This window comes from Ambystoma mexicanum, chromosome 4q (assembly GCF_040938575.1).
Source record: "Ambystoma mexicanum isolate Mex_15411 chromosome 4q, UKY_AmexF1_1, whole genome shotgun sequence".
Classification (NCBI taxonomy): domain Eukaryota; kingdom Metazoa; phylum Chordata; class Amphibia; order Caudata; family Ambystomatidae; genus Ambystoma; species Ambystoma mexicanum.
The window spans coordinates 718,150,242-718,170,062 of record NC_090928.1 but is presented as its reverse complement, the minus strand read 5'-3'; the positions used below and the strand labels follow the sequence as shown (position 1 = coordinate 718,170,062).

At 43.7% G+C, this 19,821-nt stretch overlaps 1 protein-coding gene across 4 annotated transcripts in view; it reads right to left on the bottom strand.

Annotated features, from left to right (window-relative positions):
• PLCB4 (phospholipase C beta 4) overlaps positions 1-19,821 on the bottom strand; it is a 1,535,154-nt gene that overhangs the window by 213,887 nt on the left and 1,301,446 nt on the right. For all 4 annotated transcript variants that reach the window (XM_069608295.1, XM_069608297.1, XM_069608296.1 and 1 more), the window contains exons 33-34: positions 18,933-19,048; positions 2,214-2,289 (exon numbers count right to left, since the gene is read on the bottom strand). In XM_069608295.1, the coding sequence (XP_069464396.1) occupies positions 2,214-2,289; positions 18,933-19,048 (192 nt within the window). The remainder of the gene's footprint in view (positions 1-2,213; positions 2,290-18,932; positions 19,049-19,821) is intronic.

Sequence of the window (19,821 nt, the reverse complement as noted above, 5' to 3'; positions counted from 1 at the left end):
TTTCCTCTAAGCTTGCTAGGGGGGAACTGAATTATATTTGATTGCATTCCTGAGAACTGTGTGCTTTCCTTCCATCTCTTTACCTTGCATAAAAGGGGAGGGGGGGTGAATTGTCAAAGAAAAGTGATTACATTGTCTTTTGTTGAAGTCATATCAAGTTTATTTTCTGTACTGCATTTTCATTCATCATTGCATTGTTCTTGAAGCCATAAAAGCATTCTCAGATACTTTATCCTCTCTATATCACTTCTAGGCCATCAAAAAGAGTGTACCACTGTAACATTATCCATTGTTGATCACTATCATTTTCACAAGTGTGCTATCACATATTAATTTACTATAAAAGTGTGATAGATATATATTGTTTAATTTTCAAATAAACCTTTTAATTTGCAAAACAAACCTCCTTCTTGGCTCAGTGGGGTCAGAGGGATTCTAAGAGAGGGGTGTTATATAAGGGTTGTCATCCAGAGTAAACGAACTGGACATAAAAATATATCAATAAGGGTCTCCCTCAGCATCCCAGACTAGGCATTGACTTAGCTGTAGTGTTGAATTGAATCCGCTTACAGCTTGGCCATTCAAACCCTAGTGCGAGTGGGGGTGGGCTTTGAAGGGAGGAGGCACATGGTGAGGTCTTTTAGTGAGTAGAAATAGTTGTGACTGCTTTATAGGTGAAATGCAGGATAGTGCATCTGTCCCTTGGCCCTACAAGGCTCAAACAGGCCCAAACAGGGTAGGCCCTTGTCTTCTTTTGTCCTTTGCTGAGGACGGCAGCAAGGAGGACACCCAAGGTGGACTGGTGAAATAGGTGGTGGCAGAGCAGCTAAGTGGCAGTGCCTGGTCACGTGATCAGCAGCCTACTCAATGCTGCCTGCCTAGTGCTGGCCCAGATTCCTTAAATAGAGGCCTGGAAGGTGTGAAAACGTGTGGTGGGCTGAGCAACTGAGTGACAGGGCCTAGTCAGGTGACCAGCAGCCTACTCAGTGCTGCATACCTGGAACTGGCCTAGAGTCCTTAATTAGAGGTTTGGAAGTTGCAAAAACATGTGGTGGGTCAAGCAAATATGTGGCAGGGCCTGGTCACCTGACCAGCAGCCTACTCAATAATGTCTGAATGTGTATATGAGGGACAGATTCTGAGATGCATGTCGCAATTTTAAAAAGTGTAATTCCGTGATGGAAATACACTTTTCCTATTTGACATCGAGCTTGCAATCAGGCCCTGAATGTGTGTGTCTGTGTGAATAACTGTTCGGGTGTCTGCTGTGTGAATGATTGAAAGAAGCTGCACAAGTGTCTGTATGCTTGTGTGAAAGCTGTGAATGTGTTTATGAATGTATGTGTCTGGGTGAATAGGTGTTCTGGTGGGTGCCGTGTGAATGATTGAAAGAAGCTGTGTTTGATTGTGTATATGGGGGCCTGATTCTGAGATACTTGTAAAATAAGAAAAGTGTAATCCCGCGATGAAGTCTCAGGATGCCATGGGCTGAAGTTCATTCTACAAAATGTGGTATCTATGCAAACAGTCTGTGGGCTCACTCTTCACAAGGAATTCTTCAAGTTCTTCCAATATATTTCTGTAATGAATTGCAAAACCCCGATGTCTGTACTGTAGTCACTTATCTTCTTTGCTGTATGTCTTGTTTTACATCGTAATTCATAAGCTCCCCTGCGGTTTACGCTTTGCGCAGTTTCTTAATTTTTAATCTTAGATGGCTTTGCATTGTTCACAAATTCAATATCCAATGAAATATCTTTTTTACTGTTTTTTTAACTCCAAAAGGTAAATGGCGGGTTGTGGGGTCATGAAATATTGGTTGGGGTGCCGAGGTGGTTAGAGAGGGGTGGGGAACTCTCCCACTATTTGTAGTAATACATTTGTTAAAAGGTTTTCAAGATAGGAATTCAACCAGTTAAGATTCCATCAAAACACATCTGGCACAAATTAGAAAGCCTTTTTCAATGGAGTATTCTCATTCACAAATGTTGTTGTAAATCAAGTGCATAAATTCAAAAAAAGTACGTAAGGTGTAGAGTCATTCACTCAACACATTTCGGGTTTTTGAACCCTTTAACAGAAACATTGAGTTTATTCCTACGACATTGGCAAATCAAAAGCATGTTGCATTCTGAAGAATTGTAAATGATAAACCATGATATAACTATTTATTTCAAACAGTTAATTTATAAAATCTAAATATTTTATTGTACCTTAGATTTATGGTTGGATGTTAGAGTCTGAACTTTCATTTCTGTCTCCTTCTTCATTTCAGCGCTGTTATTTACCCTGAAGGAAAAAGGGGAACATTTGAGAGGATTATAATTATTGTAATTTTTAAATACTTTGTGGCAAACAAAGTAATCATAATTATGCATATGCCATTGAATTCAATTTTCCAACATTAGATTTAATTGCAATGCTTGCCTTTCACTGGCTTTCCGGAAAATAACCCAAGTGTCCATGAATATCTTTCTGGACTTCTTAAACGCTTGTACAAATGTATTGACACTGCCGGCTCCACAGTCTGCTCTACCCACCATCTCCTAAACCCTCCCTTTCTCGAGTGCTGACATTTTTTTCATTCCTTTACAACTCTCTTAGACCATTTCAGCTCAGAGATCATTAACAGCTTCTATCCCGCAACTTCTGCAGTGCTGTTTTTCCACTTCTCCTGTATATCTCAATATTCCAGAAATGCTCTGTTGCCCAATTAACTTCCACTGAGCTCTCAACATACCTCCTACTTTCGTTTTCTCTCTAGAGCACATGAAATGATAGCATTAGATTTACTTTCCCACTACTTAAGCACAACCATCTTAAAACAAAGAAATAGGGAATTCGAAAAAAACGATTAAACAAGATGGCTTTTGTGAGGGGTCAGTAATGTGAGACTCATGACTGTGTTTAGTTTTTTCAAGATTCAACAATTTATTTTACAGAGAATTATAAAATGAACCCTAACTATACCTGCTCTATCACAGGATTCCCTGCTTAGTCTAGGGTCTAAGAGAAAACCTCCTAGCAGTCACAAAACTAACCCTCACACTAAACAACATAAACATTAAAGCAACATAAAAACAACAAAAATAAAAGGTTACCAAACAACCAGTGACTTGGATGACTTTTACTGGTCCTGGGCAGTTCTTGCTCCCCCAGGAATGTCCCAAAGTCCATTTCTTCCAAGGAAAAGAAAGTCTTAAACAAAGGGCCTCATTACAAGTAGGGTGGTAAGGGTTAACGGTCACCGGTAACGAGACCGGTGCCGTTAAACCCTTACCGCCCTACTACGAGCTCCCTTTGCGGGTCCTTCCTTAACACCTGCTTTTAGCAGGCATTAAGGACGGGACCCGCAAAGGGACTTTAGAGCTAATAACGGTACCGTACTTTACGGTACCGTTATTAGCTCCTTCCCCATTCCCATTGAGCCCTATGGGAGCTCAATTGGGAATGGGGAAGGGCCATGGTGAATGGGGAATTACCGGTCCACCAACCTTGGAATGGACCGGTAATTGCTCCATTCACCAGGGCGGAATCGGAACGAGTTTGGAGGCAGCCATGCCGCAAATAGCGGCGTGGTTACCTCCAAACTCGGAATGAGGCCAAAAGTCTTGAAAGGTTCCAAAGAAACAAAAGTTTACACAAATAAAAATCCACTGGTAACCAACCATTCCTTCTTTTATCAATGAAAAGATTCCCTTAACCAGTTTACCCCCAAAAAATAATGGTACCAATGGGGATTCCTGGACGACTTCCTTCAAAGAAAGAACGGATAAATATGAAGACAAAAGTACCACTTCTGTTTACATCAACTCCTCTGCTTTCAACTTCTGCGGCCTCTTTTATACACAGTTTGTCAGGATGCCTCTGCTAAAAGTTTGCTCTCTCTTCAGCAACTTCCTTCTGCTATTGAAACTGTGCGAGCAGGCTCTCTTGTCCCATAGTGAACTTCTGCTTCTACTTCTTTCAACTGTTAAGGTTCTGACAAGGATGTTGACGACCACAGTTCTACTGCTACTACTACACCTTCTAACAAGACTTCTTCGACTTCTATGGGTGGGCAAGTCACTCTTCTCTCTTGTATTGAAAGAAAGAGCAGCCTCTTTGCCTTTAAATTTGTCTTGCAGCTACCACAAAATCTGCCTCTAGCTTCCAGACTATTTCTTCTGCACTCAAACAGACTCAGCCATACAAATTTTAAATCAGCTTTTTTTTTAACAAGTACCCAGCCCCTCCCCCAACTTCATATACACATTTTCCTCCATTAGTTACCACCAGAGCTGCTGTGCCATTCTTTTGGATAACCTTGTCACCTTGATTTTAGAGGACTCTTGGGTAATAACAACTTCAACGACTCCAGAATAATGGTGTATAGCTCTTAAATAAGCGGGATTCAGTTTCACAGATTTTCCTCTACAGGCTTGGGTAATGCTTGTTCTTCATTCAGCTTCAGCCACATGTATGATTTTTACTTCAGTGTTCAATATGTTACAAGATGTGGGTTTCTAAATGGAAATTAAATTAGGCACACGTGATTTAGTTTTAATCTTGAACTGCCACTTGAAAAAGATGCTCGTTTCCACCTTTCAGTCAGCTTTCAACTTCCAAGGTATCGGGAAACACAACACTGGGTCATGCACGTGCATGTGCTTGTAAAATTTCGGGACAGTCAGTTCTGCTTCAATGAGTGTAACGGAAACATTCTCCTCGTTAATGGAAGCCACACGACCGCTCAGCAACAAGTCATTTCTAACAATGGGGAAAAGAGATGCTTTCATTACACGCGGGTACTTCAACTTGTTAGCATAAGCGTATGTTACATTTCCCTTATTAGAAAGACTTCCTACTTCTGTGAACAACATCTACTCACTTGGATGTATACGTGAGTGCAAATAAAGCTGGCTACAGTTTGTCGATTTGGAGTACAGAGCTTCCCTTTTTTGACTCCACAATTATGACATCTGCTGGTTGCTTCTGCTTCCTGGCTTGGTTTCGTCTCCTGCTACTTCTACAGGCACTCTGGGGACCCACACCCCTCTACTGCACGGGTGTCTCTGATCCGGCCTTATTAAGGGAAAGTCTTCCACTCTCCAGCTTCCCTCAGCTTGCTTCTACACACATGCATTAGGAGAATGCATGACTTCAGTGCTGCTTTCACAGCAATTATGTGCACCTTGAAAGACTGCCTGTTTCTTCTGGTCTCTTCCAATGCTGCCACACCCACCCAGAGTTTGTGAGCACAGGACCAACTTAGAGCTGCAGGTGAAATCTGCCCTTCCTCTGGAATCTCTTCTGTGGTCACACTTGTGAAGGGCCAGCCTTGGGCTCTGCTTTTTCTGCTACTGCCGACCTTCCAGCTCCTGCTCCAACTTCTTTCTACTGCTCTGCTGCAGCCCGTTATGCCCCTCAGGTGGGTTAATTGGTTTCAGGTACATGCCCTTAGAACCAATTGCCTGACATTACCAAAAGCTATTAGGCTTGCCTTCCTGACTTTGCCTTCTGCATGATATGATATGATATGAAATGGCATTTATAACACGCCTATGCACAAGTGTTTCAAGGCACGACGCGGCAGGGAGGGGGGACAAAGGGAAGACAAACAACGATCTTACTATGCCAGGTGTCATTCAGATCGCGCAAGTGCATGGGAAGAGGGGAAGCGAAAGTGAAGGGGCAAGGGAGAGGGGAAAGTGCAGTACAGGGATAGTAGAATAATAAGATAAATAATAAAGGGCCAGCTGGTGGCAAGTGCAAGGTAAGTGCAGACAAGTGCTGGGAGGGGGGCTGTAGGGATACAGAGACAGTCCCACAGTGCAGGGGTTGCCAGGGAGGCAGTGCAGGGGGAAGTGGCTGGGCCAGGGACCAAGATCAGTGAGAGTGGCCCAGTGCAAATTCAGTGCAGTTTCAATCAGGAATTTAGCAGAGGAGAGGGGAAGAGAAAGCAGAAGCAAAGAGGAAGGTTTTGAGGTGCTTCCGGAACTGGAGATGGTTTCCTCTCCTCTCCTCTCCTCTCCTCTCCTCTCCTCTCCTCTCCTCTCCTCTCCTCTCCTCTCCTCTCCTCTCCTCCCCTCTCCTCTCCTCTCCTCTCCTCTCTTCCCCTCTCCTATCCTCTCCTTTCTTCTCCTCTCCTCTTTAACCCTTTTCTTCTTCACAGTCCCTGAGGGATTCTGGGACTTGCAGTTCATTTTGGGAAAATGCAGTTGCTCCACTTCTTTAGAATGGCAAAAGGCCACCAAAAGGGCAGGGCTGTGGGGTTATGGGAGGAAGTTAAAAAGGGGTCCCTCCCAGTCTTCCTGGTCTTATTTCCCCACCATGTGATCGTTCGGCAGTGCACAACCCCCAGGGTTAGATCAGTGAGCACATGCCTTCCTCAGACCACATGAGAAGGGTCCAATGCCAGGTTCTTGGGGGGAATCCCATTGGATTTTACATGCTCTCTTCTATTGATCAAATCTCATTGTATCTGCACATGGCAACCCGCTACCCCAATCACCTTCCAAAGAAAGAGCACTCAAAACTGCTTTACATTTTGGTCACAAAGACATCTGGAGTACCACTCAATGATTGATTTCCCTCCCCTCTCAACCAAGGTCATGTATCATCCCTCAAAATGGATATTCAAAATAAGGGCAAGTTCTCATCTTCCAAAAACTGTGTTTATTTTGTACATTAGTTAAAATAAAATGGGGGAGAGATGATGATCTTGAGTTGGGCTCAATGACCCACTGAATACTAAACTTAGTTTGGGCTTTCAATAATACACATCATGAAGCTCATTTGCCTTGAACTTTATGATATGTACATGTTCCTTGTCCCTATTTCATATGCCTATCCTGAAAAGGTTGGCAGGGTATTAATGTTCAGCAAAGACGCAAGCCCACTCCTACCAATATCAAAGTAAATTCAGATTAATGGGCCCTGGACAGCTTTAAGCCCACACCTACCATTATCAAAGTAAATTCAGATGAATGGGCCCTAGACAGCTTTTACTTCTGGACAATATGATCATTAACATATATATAACTTTGTCCAGAATAACTGAATTTATTTCAGCTTCTAAAGAAGAATCAACCTGTGCAGTATTCTCTGTATTTGGAAATAGTGTACAGTAGATTAAGCATGTTAGATTGGTAAATTGTTTTATCAAAGCAGATTAATGCACCCAAAATGCACATTTGAACTGTGCTGTTTCTTCAAATCACATTCATCTTATTATACACATACTCCTAAAACTGATGCCTATATTCTAGGCACAATGGGCCTCATTCCGAGTGCGGCGGTAAGGGGCTAACAGCACCAGTAAGGATGCCGGTGCCGTTAACCCCTTACTGCTGCATTCCGAGGTCCTTTAGCGGGAGCCACTAAAGGACCAGGGAGCTAACAACGGGCCCCTTATTAACGCATAAAGGTATTTCGACAGCAAAAGTGGCCTGTCTGTGGATGTCAACAATCTCTGTGCAGCAGAGGACGGCAGGGATGACAGCTGTCAGGAGCCAGCCTGATTAAACTTTAAACATGTATAAACTGAAATCAAAGGTTTGTAATCTAAGGGGCCTGTAACTGAGAGTAAAAATCTTGAATAAGTATTCTATCTGTTATTTTGAAATCACAAGTTTGTTTTAAGCTAAGGGAAAATGCAACATAATTAACAATCAAATCAAGCCTGGCTACAAGCATCCAAAGTGGAATATCAGGTTTCTCCACAGAAGGATGCCCTTTCACTCCAGCAGGAAATGACACCGAAGCGATAATTATAGGGTTTGGAAAGAACCTGGTCTACAGAAGCAAAAGGGAACAATGAACAGCTGCTGCTAAGGAAATGTGAGGTGTGAGGACAGTCGTAAATGGCCTCTGCCAAGAGCAAACAGGGAGAAGACTGCTTCTGGACTGCAGGAAGACAAAAAGAGGCGGACTCGAACAACCATCTGTGGCTGAACCTTAACATAGATTATTTTTTTAAAAGACTTATAAATTAACAGTTAAAATTGGGAAAAATATAAAAGTAAGAGATTTGTGAATCTAAATTCTGGCTGCACGTTTCAAGAGGTGGAAAAATTGTGTGACATGTTCTGGAAACAAACGGCAGAAAATGTGATTTTACACAAAATGTATTTCTGCTAGAAGTATGAAACATTATACACTTATGCCCATGTTAAACGCGCACACTTATGAATTGGACATTGTGTTCCTGATGAAAAGGGCAAAATTCAGTAAAAAGCCGAGACAAGATCCCACAGCTATGGGGTTTTGAGGGATAGCTGCTATATAAGATATGTAATCTGTATATGTGATTGTTATAGAGGTTGCACATGTGTAAATATGTATGGTGTCAAAAGTAGATTTTGTGTTCATCGGGCTCATAAAATCACACCATAAAGGTGACACACTGTTTCTCTCCTCCTATCAAGGCGGAGGGGAGACTCTAAACCAATCACCTGTCAAAAGAGGTGAGCTTAGGCTAAACCAGCCCACACACTCCTTTATCATAGCATAAATAGAGACAGCTCATCACTCAAAAAGGCACAAAGATTCACTCGCTATCCTGTTACTGGCGGAGCACCCTGCTGCTGAACTCCACATCTTCATTGCTCCAGACTCCGGAAACTTGCCAAAGCAGAAACCCATTGCATAGCTGAACCATTTTCAGCTAGGCCTCCAATTCCAGATCCAGAACCCCACAAACCTAAGGGGAAGCATCAAAATACAGCCTGACTGCGCTGTACTGCTTGTCTGCTAAAATAATTATCATCAGAACTAAGAAGGGCAGATCTAATCCAGTTCTGTGCCATGTTGCGACCAGAGTGCATTGCAGATCCAGTCCGGTCCTGTGCTGTGCTGTAACCAGAGTGCCTTTCTGATTGCAGATCCAATCCAATGTGTCGAGCTATCTGTCCTAGAACCAGATCCAGTTCCCTGACCAGAATCTTGACGGACCAGAATCCTGACGGTTCTGTTTAAAAACATATCTAGTGAGTATCTATAGATAGAACTGTGTCACTAGCACATGTACTGTCCATAGTCAATCGCTATCTTAAACCCATCCTATCGTGTACTCAGAACCTATATTGTTAGTACTTTTGAATTATGTGAACTCTCTCCAAACCATTGTATCTTCCTCCTGTAATAGTATTGCTAAAACTATCTTTGCGCTGATCTTTTCCCATCTGAAGAAGGCAAGTCTTAGCAGGCAGTCATTCTGATCAAGTGGCTGTGTTCCTGTGGGGCATTTGTTTTGTTCATAGTCATCCTCTAGTGTAAGAAATCCTTTTGTCATTTTAAAAGTGCATTCCTGTTTCCCATTCTTGGGCCTAACTTGAAAATACGACCTCCACTAAAATGTCCATAACTCCCTAGGTTTTTGCGCTAGAAACAAAATGGCAACTTCTGCTTGTAGCTAAAATTCACAGCTTTAAATCGCATCTAAAACCGCATTCCAAATACATACAGTTATTCCGTTATCGTGATTATCGCGCAGTGAAAAGTTTGCCGCAAATTTTCATTTAGGAAAATTCTGACACGTGTAAAACAGCTTTGTATTGCTTCCGACTTGAACTTTAAGATTTCAAATTGTTTCTTGTGTTGGTGTGAAACTATCCAAAGCAGCTCCCATAGGAATTTATAGCAATTTCAGCAATGATATGAGTGGTATATAATTCAGAATAAAGAACTTTTAGACAAAAAAAATAAGGATTTCAGTTGTGCATTACATGCTAGGCGTTGACTTGGATGTGTGCCGGATTGAAATCACTTACAGCTTGGGGGGTCGTCACGAGATCCTGAATTAGACATACCACTTGTGACAGTCTAACACAGCGTGCTAACTGACGGGGTACATACACCTTTTTGGGCTACCATACTGTGCTACACTGTAAAAACACCCTTCAATAGAAATACTCAAAGGACTTGGGCCTGTTTTGCAAAAGTAAAAGTTATGCTGAGATAAGTCAGAAGGAAATTAATATTTCCGGAATGGCGACTTTAGTGGAAATCAATATGGCAAAAGAACACCTACTGCACACATTGTTTGTCAGGGGTGAATGGGTAGAGAAGAATGAGAATGTCTGGCTGCAGGAAATCAAACAACAAATCACTGCCATAGAATTAGATACATGGCAGGACTAGGGTCCATTACACTAGGCACTTAGTGAAATGTATATGGCCCCAAAAGTAAAAGAAGAGCAATGTAAAATTGCCAAAATAGCAGCTTACTTATACCTCCATGTTGGAGTAATACAGGAAAAATATGCCGAAAACTTAGATCTGACAAAGAGGCAAGTACAATCCCTAGAGAAAACCCAAACTGATTTGGACTCTGCAGAGCAAAGGCTACAAAAGAGCCAGGAATCAGAGAAAGAAACCAGGCAGATCTGGATCGCCTGCAGCAAGAGAAGGTAGAGCAAGATACCAAATTACTGACACTGCAAAAGGAGTGTGAAGAAAGGTTGGATTCTCTACTACAGAGCCAACAAAAGCTGGAACAGCAAGTAAATTATAATAGAGCCTGTGCAGGGCAGATAGTTGCCCGAGAAAATTAGATTGATGAAATGAAGGAGGAAAATAATAAATTAATAGTGAAGGATCTCCACACTTAAACATATTTTGATGAGGAGCGCCAAAAAGTATGTGCCATTAGAAAACATAGGGATGACCTGGCTGCACAGAGGGGTACTCTAATTCAGGAAAGGGACGCCTTAGGCCAGGAAGTCAGCCATTTAAAAACCAAGGTGGAAGAAAATCACCTGGCCCTTCAGGGACTGGGTGAACTCAAAATGGACCATGAAAAGCTGTTAGAGCTTACCAGGAGGGTGGAAGATGCTCTGGCAAAGAATAATCAAACCAATCAGGATCCGACTCAGGAGGTGAGTCTCCTGCAGGAAAAGTTGTCCCAATACTCCCAATGCAGACGGAAAGCACAGAGAGACAATTAGGCTCTCTGTGAAAAAAATGACAGGCTCCATAGACAGATAGCCATGCAGGAACAACTAATTGAGACCAGTAAGGCCTTAAAAGAAGAACAAAAGGGTCAGATTCTTGCATGCCAACAGGGAGTAGGGGCTGAGAGAGATGAGGTCAGATGGGAGAGCATAACCTCAGGAACACTGTCCTTGCCAGAGACTTTAATCCCTTCAATTCCATGGACTCTGCCACCCCCATGTCCACTGGCTCACATGAACCAAGGGCCACAGGGTTGGTAGAAATCAACCCAATAGGAAATATGGGTCAGGACCTCCCAGAAATGGATGGGCGGGCATCTCTGCATAGGTTCCCAAGTGCTAGGGCCATCTTCTCTGATCATGGAGACTCCAGTGAGGGGAGAATCAGAGAAATGGATCCTCAGAAATATAACTTACCAAGAGATCAGGCAGTGAAATTTGGTGGGGAATTCCATGAGACTAAGCCGACTAAGAGCATACTAAAAACCTCTTCCCAGCTAGGACAGTGGGGGGGGGTACTCAACCAATCCTGGGAGCAAGGAAGAGGCAGAAGACTCTTCTGAGTGCCACAGGTCCCAAGAGACTAGGCACCCACATTCTGCCAGCCATTCCCAAGCTCACAGAATCTGGGAGAGTCTAGAATATCAGACAGCCGCCTCTGGTAGCAGTGCCTCTGAGTCAGAGTGACAAGAAGTAAAAAAGCTAACAAAGTTAAGAGGGCTTTACTTAAGGATCCCCTGAAGCAACTAAAAGCTATTAGGATTGTCATCACACCTTACCACAAGAATGCCAAATATTCGGTTTGGGAGCACCTTGAATTATTTGAGCAGATGATGGAGACTTATCATCTGAAGGTCAGCCAAAGCTGTATTCAGTATGTAAAGTGGACATTTTCTCCTGAGTACTCCAGCTTCTTTGCAGGGCTGGAGGATCAGAACCATTCCAGATGGTCCACCTATAGGACGGCCATCCTGAAACATTTTTCCATTCACAGGAACTCTCAAGAGGCTCGTAAGGCAGCCTACAACTTACAATTTACAATGTGGGGAAGACCAGGCCCCACAAGAATTTGGTCAGGAATTGAAATGCGCCTTTGCGCAGACCACTAGAAGGGTGCGCACTGATAGTAAGGAATTTGTGAACACCTTCTTTCATGCTATCCCAAAATACATTATGACCCAGCTAGTGAAGAACTTTCATGAGAAAAGATCACTAGACTGGGTCATTGAAAAAGCAACGTGCATCTATGAAGTACAGAAGCCGTTGGACACTAAATATATTACCAAAAGCCCCAAACCGACCAACACCCCTGCTGCTGCTAAGGTGGCGGAGGTGAAGGTTACCCCCATTTTAGATCTAGAGATGGGGGCCTAAAAACCTTCCCGTGCAGAATCCGACAAACCTCAGACCCAGAAGGCCCTCGGGCCAATCCCAAAGAGGGAGCCAGGGAGGTAACCCCACAAATGGGACCCCTAACTCCCCTGATGACATCAGCCCACGCTACAAGGGAAATAGACCCATCCTGGACCATGTGTGGACTCCTCCAGCCCAAGGGGGGGGATCAAACCCAACAGCAGGAAACCCAGGAAACTTCCCTTCTAACTTTCCCCAGGAGGGCAGTAATCCCCTAAATGCCAGACCAAATTTCTTTCCCCGGTACCCACCAAACTTCAACCCCCAAAACAACCCTTCTTTCTTTCCCCACTTTCCTGAGCCCAGGCAGCCCATTCCGGGAGAGGGGAGGCCAAGGGTGGAGGAGTACCCAAACTTTCCTAACCAGGGGTATTATGCGAGAAGGGATAGTTACCCTTCCCAGGATCAACCCAGGATAGACCTGAGGATCTCGTACCAGCCAGAGTGGGTGTGCCAACTAGAGCGCCAGGTCCAGAGCATGGCACAGGATCTGGGTCGCATGCTGAGAGCTCAAAAGAACCCTCAGATGAGCATGGCAGCTCAGAACTCCTCGAATCCAGGGTCTGGTGCTCCAGAACAATGACGGGGAAGAACCCCGACAACCCACCGGTTCCTAGGGAGGAGGCACAAGGGGAAGGGGGTGTAAAGCCTTAGAGGAAGCTTGCTTCCCCACTTGTGAAAAGCCCCTGGAAACCCATGAACCAGAACCAAAATCTCCTGCCCCCGAAAGTCAGCAACCCAAGGAGCAGAGGCTGGGGAGGAGAAATAAAGAGCCTAAAAAGGCCCATTTTGAGGAGGAGGTGGAAATCTTCCAGTTTGAAGGAGAGGGCTCCTCAGAGGATTCTGGGAAAAGGATCTTCTCCTTCAGGGACGGGGGAATTCCTCCCAAAGAAAAATGTGTCCCAAAAGATCGCAATCAAGACTGGGTCGATGTGGGATTGAGTTAAAACCGCCCATCATCAAACCCCAGAATGAACAGCATGAAAATCCCCTTGTTCAAACCCATCCTGGTGACTGCCTACAAAAAGTGGGGGTCAGCCCAGAATCAGAACCAGGGGAGTCCAAAACTTCTCCCATATTTAGCTGTCACCTTTTTCTTACAGGTTCCCAAGATCCCAAACAGAATCCTGCCCAAATTACCTCTCTGTCAGTATCCAAAGCAAAGAAAGTGACCCACCAGTTGGCCAAAAATGTTCATTATCTTTGCCCCCTTGAGGAAAAGGAGGGAAAATGTTATGCCGAAGTCCAAATACAGGGGCAATATACAATTTTGGCACTGGTGGACACTGGATCCCAAGCCACCCTTCTGTCAAAAAGGGCCTTTGATCAGCTAAATTCAGGAAGGGGGGGAGGAATACCAAATTCCTCATACCCCTCTTCTTTTTTTTAAAATACTATTTTTATTAAGTTTAAATTACATACCAAAAAACACAACAATGTCCCGATATCTGGGATGAAACACAACCCCCCTAGCCACGCACCTCCCCCGTCCGAGCCCCACATAAATACCATAATAACACATCCGCATGTCCAAGTCACAGCAATAGTTCCAACAAAAAGAGAGCATATAGTGCATTGTTACAATAAAGGTGGTAGCTTCTAGGCCAGCCCACACCAGGGCGAGGGGAGCGGCCCAGTGCAATGGCGAGGCACGTTCAAAGCATTATCAGATTTGTTTCCGGAGCACCTTAGGAAGGTGAGACCCCTCCTCCGCACTGGCCATCAACCAGGTAGCTCCTGAAGGCCCCCCAATAGTCCCTGGGTCTGCCAGTGGGCGGGAGCGACTGATTGCATTGCGACTCTCTACGTTCACACAACGACATGGAGTTCACCCAATAGTGCAGGGTAGGAGCCACAGCTGCCCCCCCAGGCATGAGCCACCAATGACCTGGCAACCACAGAGGCCATGCTCACCAATCGTTTATCACTGTTAGAGCGCAGATCCACTAATGCCAGCAGCCAAGTTTCAGGAGTGAATGGGATCGGTTCTTCAATCATCTTTCTGCAATGGCCAACCAAAAGGGTTGAATAAGAGGACAAAGCCAGGCCACATGGAAAAAGTCAGCCATGGACTGCTGACATCTTTTACAGTTCGAAGACCTACGTGGGAATATTTTGTGCAAAGACAAAGGAGAGTAATACAGCTGATATAGAAACTTATAATGAATCAGGCGGAGTCTGCAATTAATGGAGATTAATTTGGACTGACCCAGAATAACACCGTCAGAGATCGTGTTAGGTTGCCTTCCCATTTAGTCCTATATTGGGATGAAGAGGGGGACATCAACACTCTAGCCATACCATACAAAGATGAGAGCACCCTTATAGGGGACGCCGAGTTTGTAACATACTCCAAAATTGGGGAAACAGCCGGCGCCAAGGGAAAATCCGGCCATCTCGACCTCAGCACCTCACGAAGACAAAAATACAGAAGCATAGTGAACGGAGACCAGTCACCCCTGGATTTAAGTTCCTCCCAAGTTATGAATTTACCATGCAGTGCAACATCCCCCAGCGTAGAGATACCCAAGGTCTGAAAATGCTGAATGAATATATGTTCGAATGTGAGGGGGATCCCACAAACCCTATATATGGCCAGCAGCGGAGAATACCACGGACCCAAACCAGCCCAATTCGCCAATTGATCCCAGGCCCTCAACGTGATCTCCAGGGGTTGGACCTTCGCCCTTACATGACGCTCCCAGACAGCCCAAAGAAAGCCCCGTAAGTCGTTGGTCTGAGCATTGGCCATCTCGAGATGGGAATGGGGACAACCATCCGAGGGGGACCACCACCAAGTCGAGTATTGGATCTGAGCGATAAGACAGTAAAGAAAGAGATTCGGGACCTCAAGTCCCCCCGAGCGTACGCGCAACACAACGTGGATAAAGATATGCGAGGACGTTTCCCTGCCCAGATCAGTTTGGACATCAGAGCGCTTACACGTTTCCAGAAGGAAGTAGGTGGCCATATTGGAACGTTATTAAAGACATATAATAATTTCGGCAAGATAAACATTTTAGACAAAGAGATGCGGGCCGCTTGGGACAGGGGAAGCCTTGTGCTCCAATAATTGCAAAGCCGTAATGTAGTTCTCCTCGAATGAGCGAGCAGGAGAAGTGGACACTTTTATGGCCAAGTAACAGATTCCCCACCGACATCCTGTGCGCAGACCCTGGGAGTGATTGGAAGAACTTCGGATTTAGACCAGTTTATTTGTAGGCCAGAAGTGGCTCCGAAAGCTGATATCTCCACAATCACCGGTGGTAAACTGAGCCAAGGGTATTTTAAGTACAACAGCATGTCATCCGCATAGAGGGAGACAATAGATACATGTGAACGGATATTCACTCCACGGTGAGAATGGAACTCCCTCAGGGCACAGGCCACCGGCTCGATAGCCAGGGCGAACAGGAGAGGGGAAAAGGGACAGCCCTGCCTAGTTCCTGAGTAGGGTAAATAGGAGACGACTGAATCCCGTTCGTGTATACCAGAGCGCGAGGGGCTGAGTACAACACTTGGTCCAATGAAGAAATGCGTAACCCATGCCCGTACGCCGAAGGACTTCGAACACAAAAGGTCAATCCACCAAATCAAACGCCTTCTCCGCGTCCAAAGCCACTGCAGCGATAGGGACGTCTGGGTTTACATTATGAATTAAGGTAAACAGCCAACGCAAATTATTTTGTGTCGATCGGCCTGGAATAAAACCTGCCTGGTTCGGGAGAATCAGAGCGGCATTATACTATACTTGGCCTATATGGACAATGTTGTTTTGATTGGTCTTACACCAGCTGCCCTTCAACCTTTATTGCAGGGCTATGAACATTTTATAACCCAACAGAAAATGATGGTGAATATAAGGATAGCAAAGATTATGGTGGATCAGAAGTCAAAATAAAAAATATTTGGTTCCATATCCTTAATCATTCTTTTGACAGAGTGTATTCCTTTGACCATTTAGGGGTTCGATTTGTAAGCCTCTTTATTTGGTCAGCACATATAGAAAATACAGGCCTGCGTATGAAACTGGTATGTGGAGGTATTCTATATTTTGCAAAAAGATATAGTGAGGGGGCCTACTCCTGGCTATCAAAGCATATGAAGCAAAATGTTGTGGTCTGACTCGCTATGCCAGTGGAGTTTGGGCTTTAAATTTGCTTTTACACTCAGATCTGATTGAGCGACACTATCTAAGGCTCCAATGTCTAAATAATTCAACAGCTGTTGCTCTCCTGTACTGTGAGTCACAGATGACTCCACTTTTGCAGAGCTGTATCTTACTCCAACTCACCTATGGCTAAGTATATGGTTAAATGAGAGAGCAACATTGAACCAAGAGTTTTTAAACTATGTCCTACGTATGGAGAAAGCTATATATTCTAAATGGCTCTCTTGTGATAAATATATTGTTATCATTTGGTGTTCAAAATCTATTTAATGACCCCACTGCAAATTCTTCCAACTCCAAGGACCACCTCAAAGAAGCTAAGGCTGGAAAAGTTAACTCTGTGCTTATCTGTCAACACAAGCCAATGTTACTGTTAGAAACGTTCTCTGACTATACTAGGTGAAGGACAAACTATCCAAGTATCTAGTATTAGAATCAAATCCACTGGCCAGGAGGCACATTTCGTTGTAACCAACTATCCGTAGCTTTCATCCTGGCAAACTGGTGACTAAATACTAGTGCCTGTTGCTACTGGGACTCAAGCCTGTGGAAGATTTACTTCTTTTTATGTTTTTTCAAATGTCCATGCACATCCTCTCTTACGATCTAACATCTTTCATTTTATTACACGCGAAGGAGCAGATCTTTGCTGCTCCTTGGAACACTATTTGGGGATTGGAATGAGGTTCAGAAAGAGGATTCTTAAACTATGAGGTGCTTCTTCTTTTTGACACCATGGCAATATGATTGAATTTTTAGTGTGTGATGTTTTGGCCATTCATGGCTTTTTTATTCACTGGATCTTTAATATTTTAGGATTAATTATTGGATTGTGTTTGTTTTTCTTGTATTCTTTTAAAACTGTATATTAATCCTGTTTGATACATGGAATTGTATGCTCTGTATTTGTACTTATCAGTTTTGCTGCTTGTATTGCTTAATGAATTTGCTCGAATAAAGCATTTTGATTGACTTGGAACTTCTAGAGGTCTGCCTTGCTTGTGCATCCGTGGATCTGTAAATGTGATTATGTCACCAGTTATATGTTCATTCTTCACGCATTTATATTCCGCTGCACTTTTTGCCGAAACATTTTGCAGAAAAAAATCATCAAATTCTTTTTTTATTTCGGGGTTTCCCCCCAACCCCCTTCCCCTATTATGTATCCCTATACCCCACCCCACCCTACCCCTTATATTCCCCCCTGCACTCCCATATTGTTGCCATTTTTTTACAGCAAATAAAAAAAAAAGAATTCGCCAAAAAGTCCAGCGAAAAAAAATCGGGGGATGAATGAACGTCGTAGCATATAAGCTGCTGAGCAAGGTATACATTACCTTGTGGATGTCATTTCTTTGAGCTGAATAAGATCAAAGTCTTATTCTGTTATTCTGCTCCATTAGCGCTCATTTGCAAAGGAGAATACTGCATGCAGTGCTAATAAACTGTGTCACTTGTCATTTGTGCCAAATAAAAAAAGAAATAAAAACACATGACGACTTTAACTTATATTCTCCTGTGTAAAGTAGCAGGAAATCAGAATGACAGTATCTTGAAACAATCTTAAATTGCAGCAGCCAGTGCTGTTTAGATAATCAGGCGACGCAGCAGCATTGGTTAATGCTATGCATGTCATCCACTAAACGTCGCCACAACACTATCTAGTGAAAAGTGACTTTTTCTGGACCAGTCTCCCCTAGTGCATTAGTGTACATGGGTCATATGTTTGGATTAGCTTTGGACTGGATCAGGCGAACGCTGCATTTCCCCATGTTGGTTTGATGCCGCATTTCACGTGTATGGTTTCTTCAAGTGTTGGGTGGTAGTGGGATCAATTGCACAACCGCATTTGCAAATGAATAAACACATTTTGTAACAGTGCAAATACAGGGCAAATGCATTTGCACTGGTGATAATGTGGTTTGGGACTGGGCAAAATGTGATTGTGGTGGTGAAATGTATTGTAACACCAACCTTAGCACGTAGATTCGTATTTACCTAAAATGAGCATTTTTTCTAAACAAGCTCCTCTGCTAATAGCGCCAAGCTCGACACGACAGAAACTCGGCACCAGTGCAAGGTAAATTGTACACGAAATTTCACTGGGTTAAAGTTGCCCTTGTGCAAATATGTGTTGTTTCAGTGCATTTGTACAGTATGGCAACAACCTAGTGCAAATCCCACGCAAAATAACGCTGCACTGGTTAGTTTCCCATTGGTGTTCATGGAATGCCTATGAGCAGGCCACATTTTCTTAGTCCTGTCTCATCGAGTACATTATCAAAAAGTGCCATAAGCATTAGCTAATTAGATTTGGGCACATTCCATATTTACATTACAATGTAAACGAACGCTGGTCAGTTGTATTCATCGAGATGAAGCCGCTTCCTGGAAATGACGTCGTCTTCTCTTACCCCTTCCGCTTGATGGACTTTTCTAGTGTCTTCTCCTGAGATAGCTTCTCTTTGTCGTACTGAGCCACAATTTTGTCGACTTGTGTACAGTGCAGCTTCTGCATGATGCCGTGTTCCTGGAAAACAGTAGCTCCTAATAATCAGGTGTTTTTATTTCATAGGAATTGTATAAAGCTGTCTCATGCATTAACATCATATGTAGCTAGTGCAGGGTCCTACGGCAAAGCTACCTTTGAGAACCCCAGAAACATGTAATGTGCTTAAGAAAATCATTACAAAATCGGTCAGCCCCAGTTTTTCCACAGTCGCTTCACAACTGAAGATGTATTAAAGGAGTGGAATTTCTTGCGGGATATCAACAGGTTTATGTCAAGTACATATCGAATTTACATGGAATCAACACAAGGAATTATTGATTGACCTGCTACATTTATGCAAACAAACATATTGATACATTGATATGAAATTCAAATTGATTGCTTCTGTATTACTGGAGACTTAACATAGAATAGAATCAGATTAAATAATGTGTTAAAAACAGACACTCAAGGGTAATCTATACCTTAAAAGTGTCCTCTTCTGTGCTAGAGGTGGATTCATGGTTTCCTCAAGAAGGGGAACAATCAGGGTTGCAGAGAGAGTGTAGCCCATGCTTTCTGCCCCTTGTTTGGGGCAGAAGTGTACTCCTCCCACCCACCATGCCATTGATGGATCCCACAGGAACCAACCACTCCTACTCCACACACCAGCTAGACAGGAAGGGGCAGAAGGGGCGCTGCACAACCTGCCAGATAATATTGATATTACAACAGTAGAAGAGCTACGCCCTGAGTCCTTACCTTCACCCTTCAGGAGACACAGAAACCAGCGTGGATTTTTTAGGGATGCC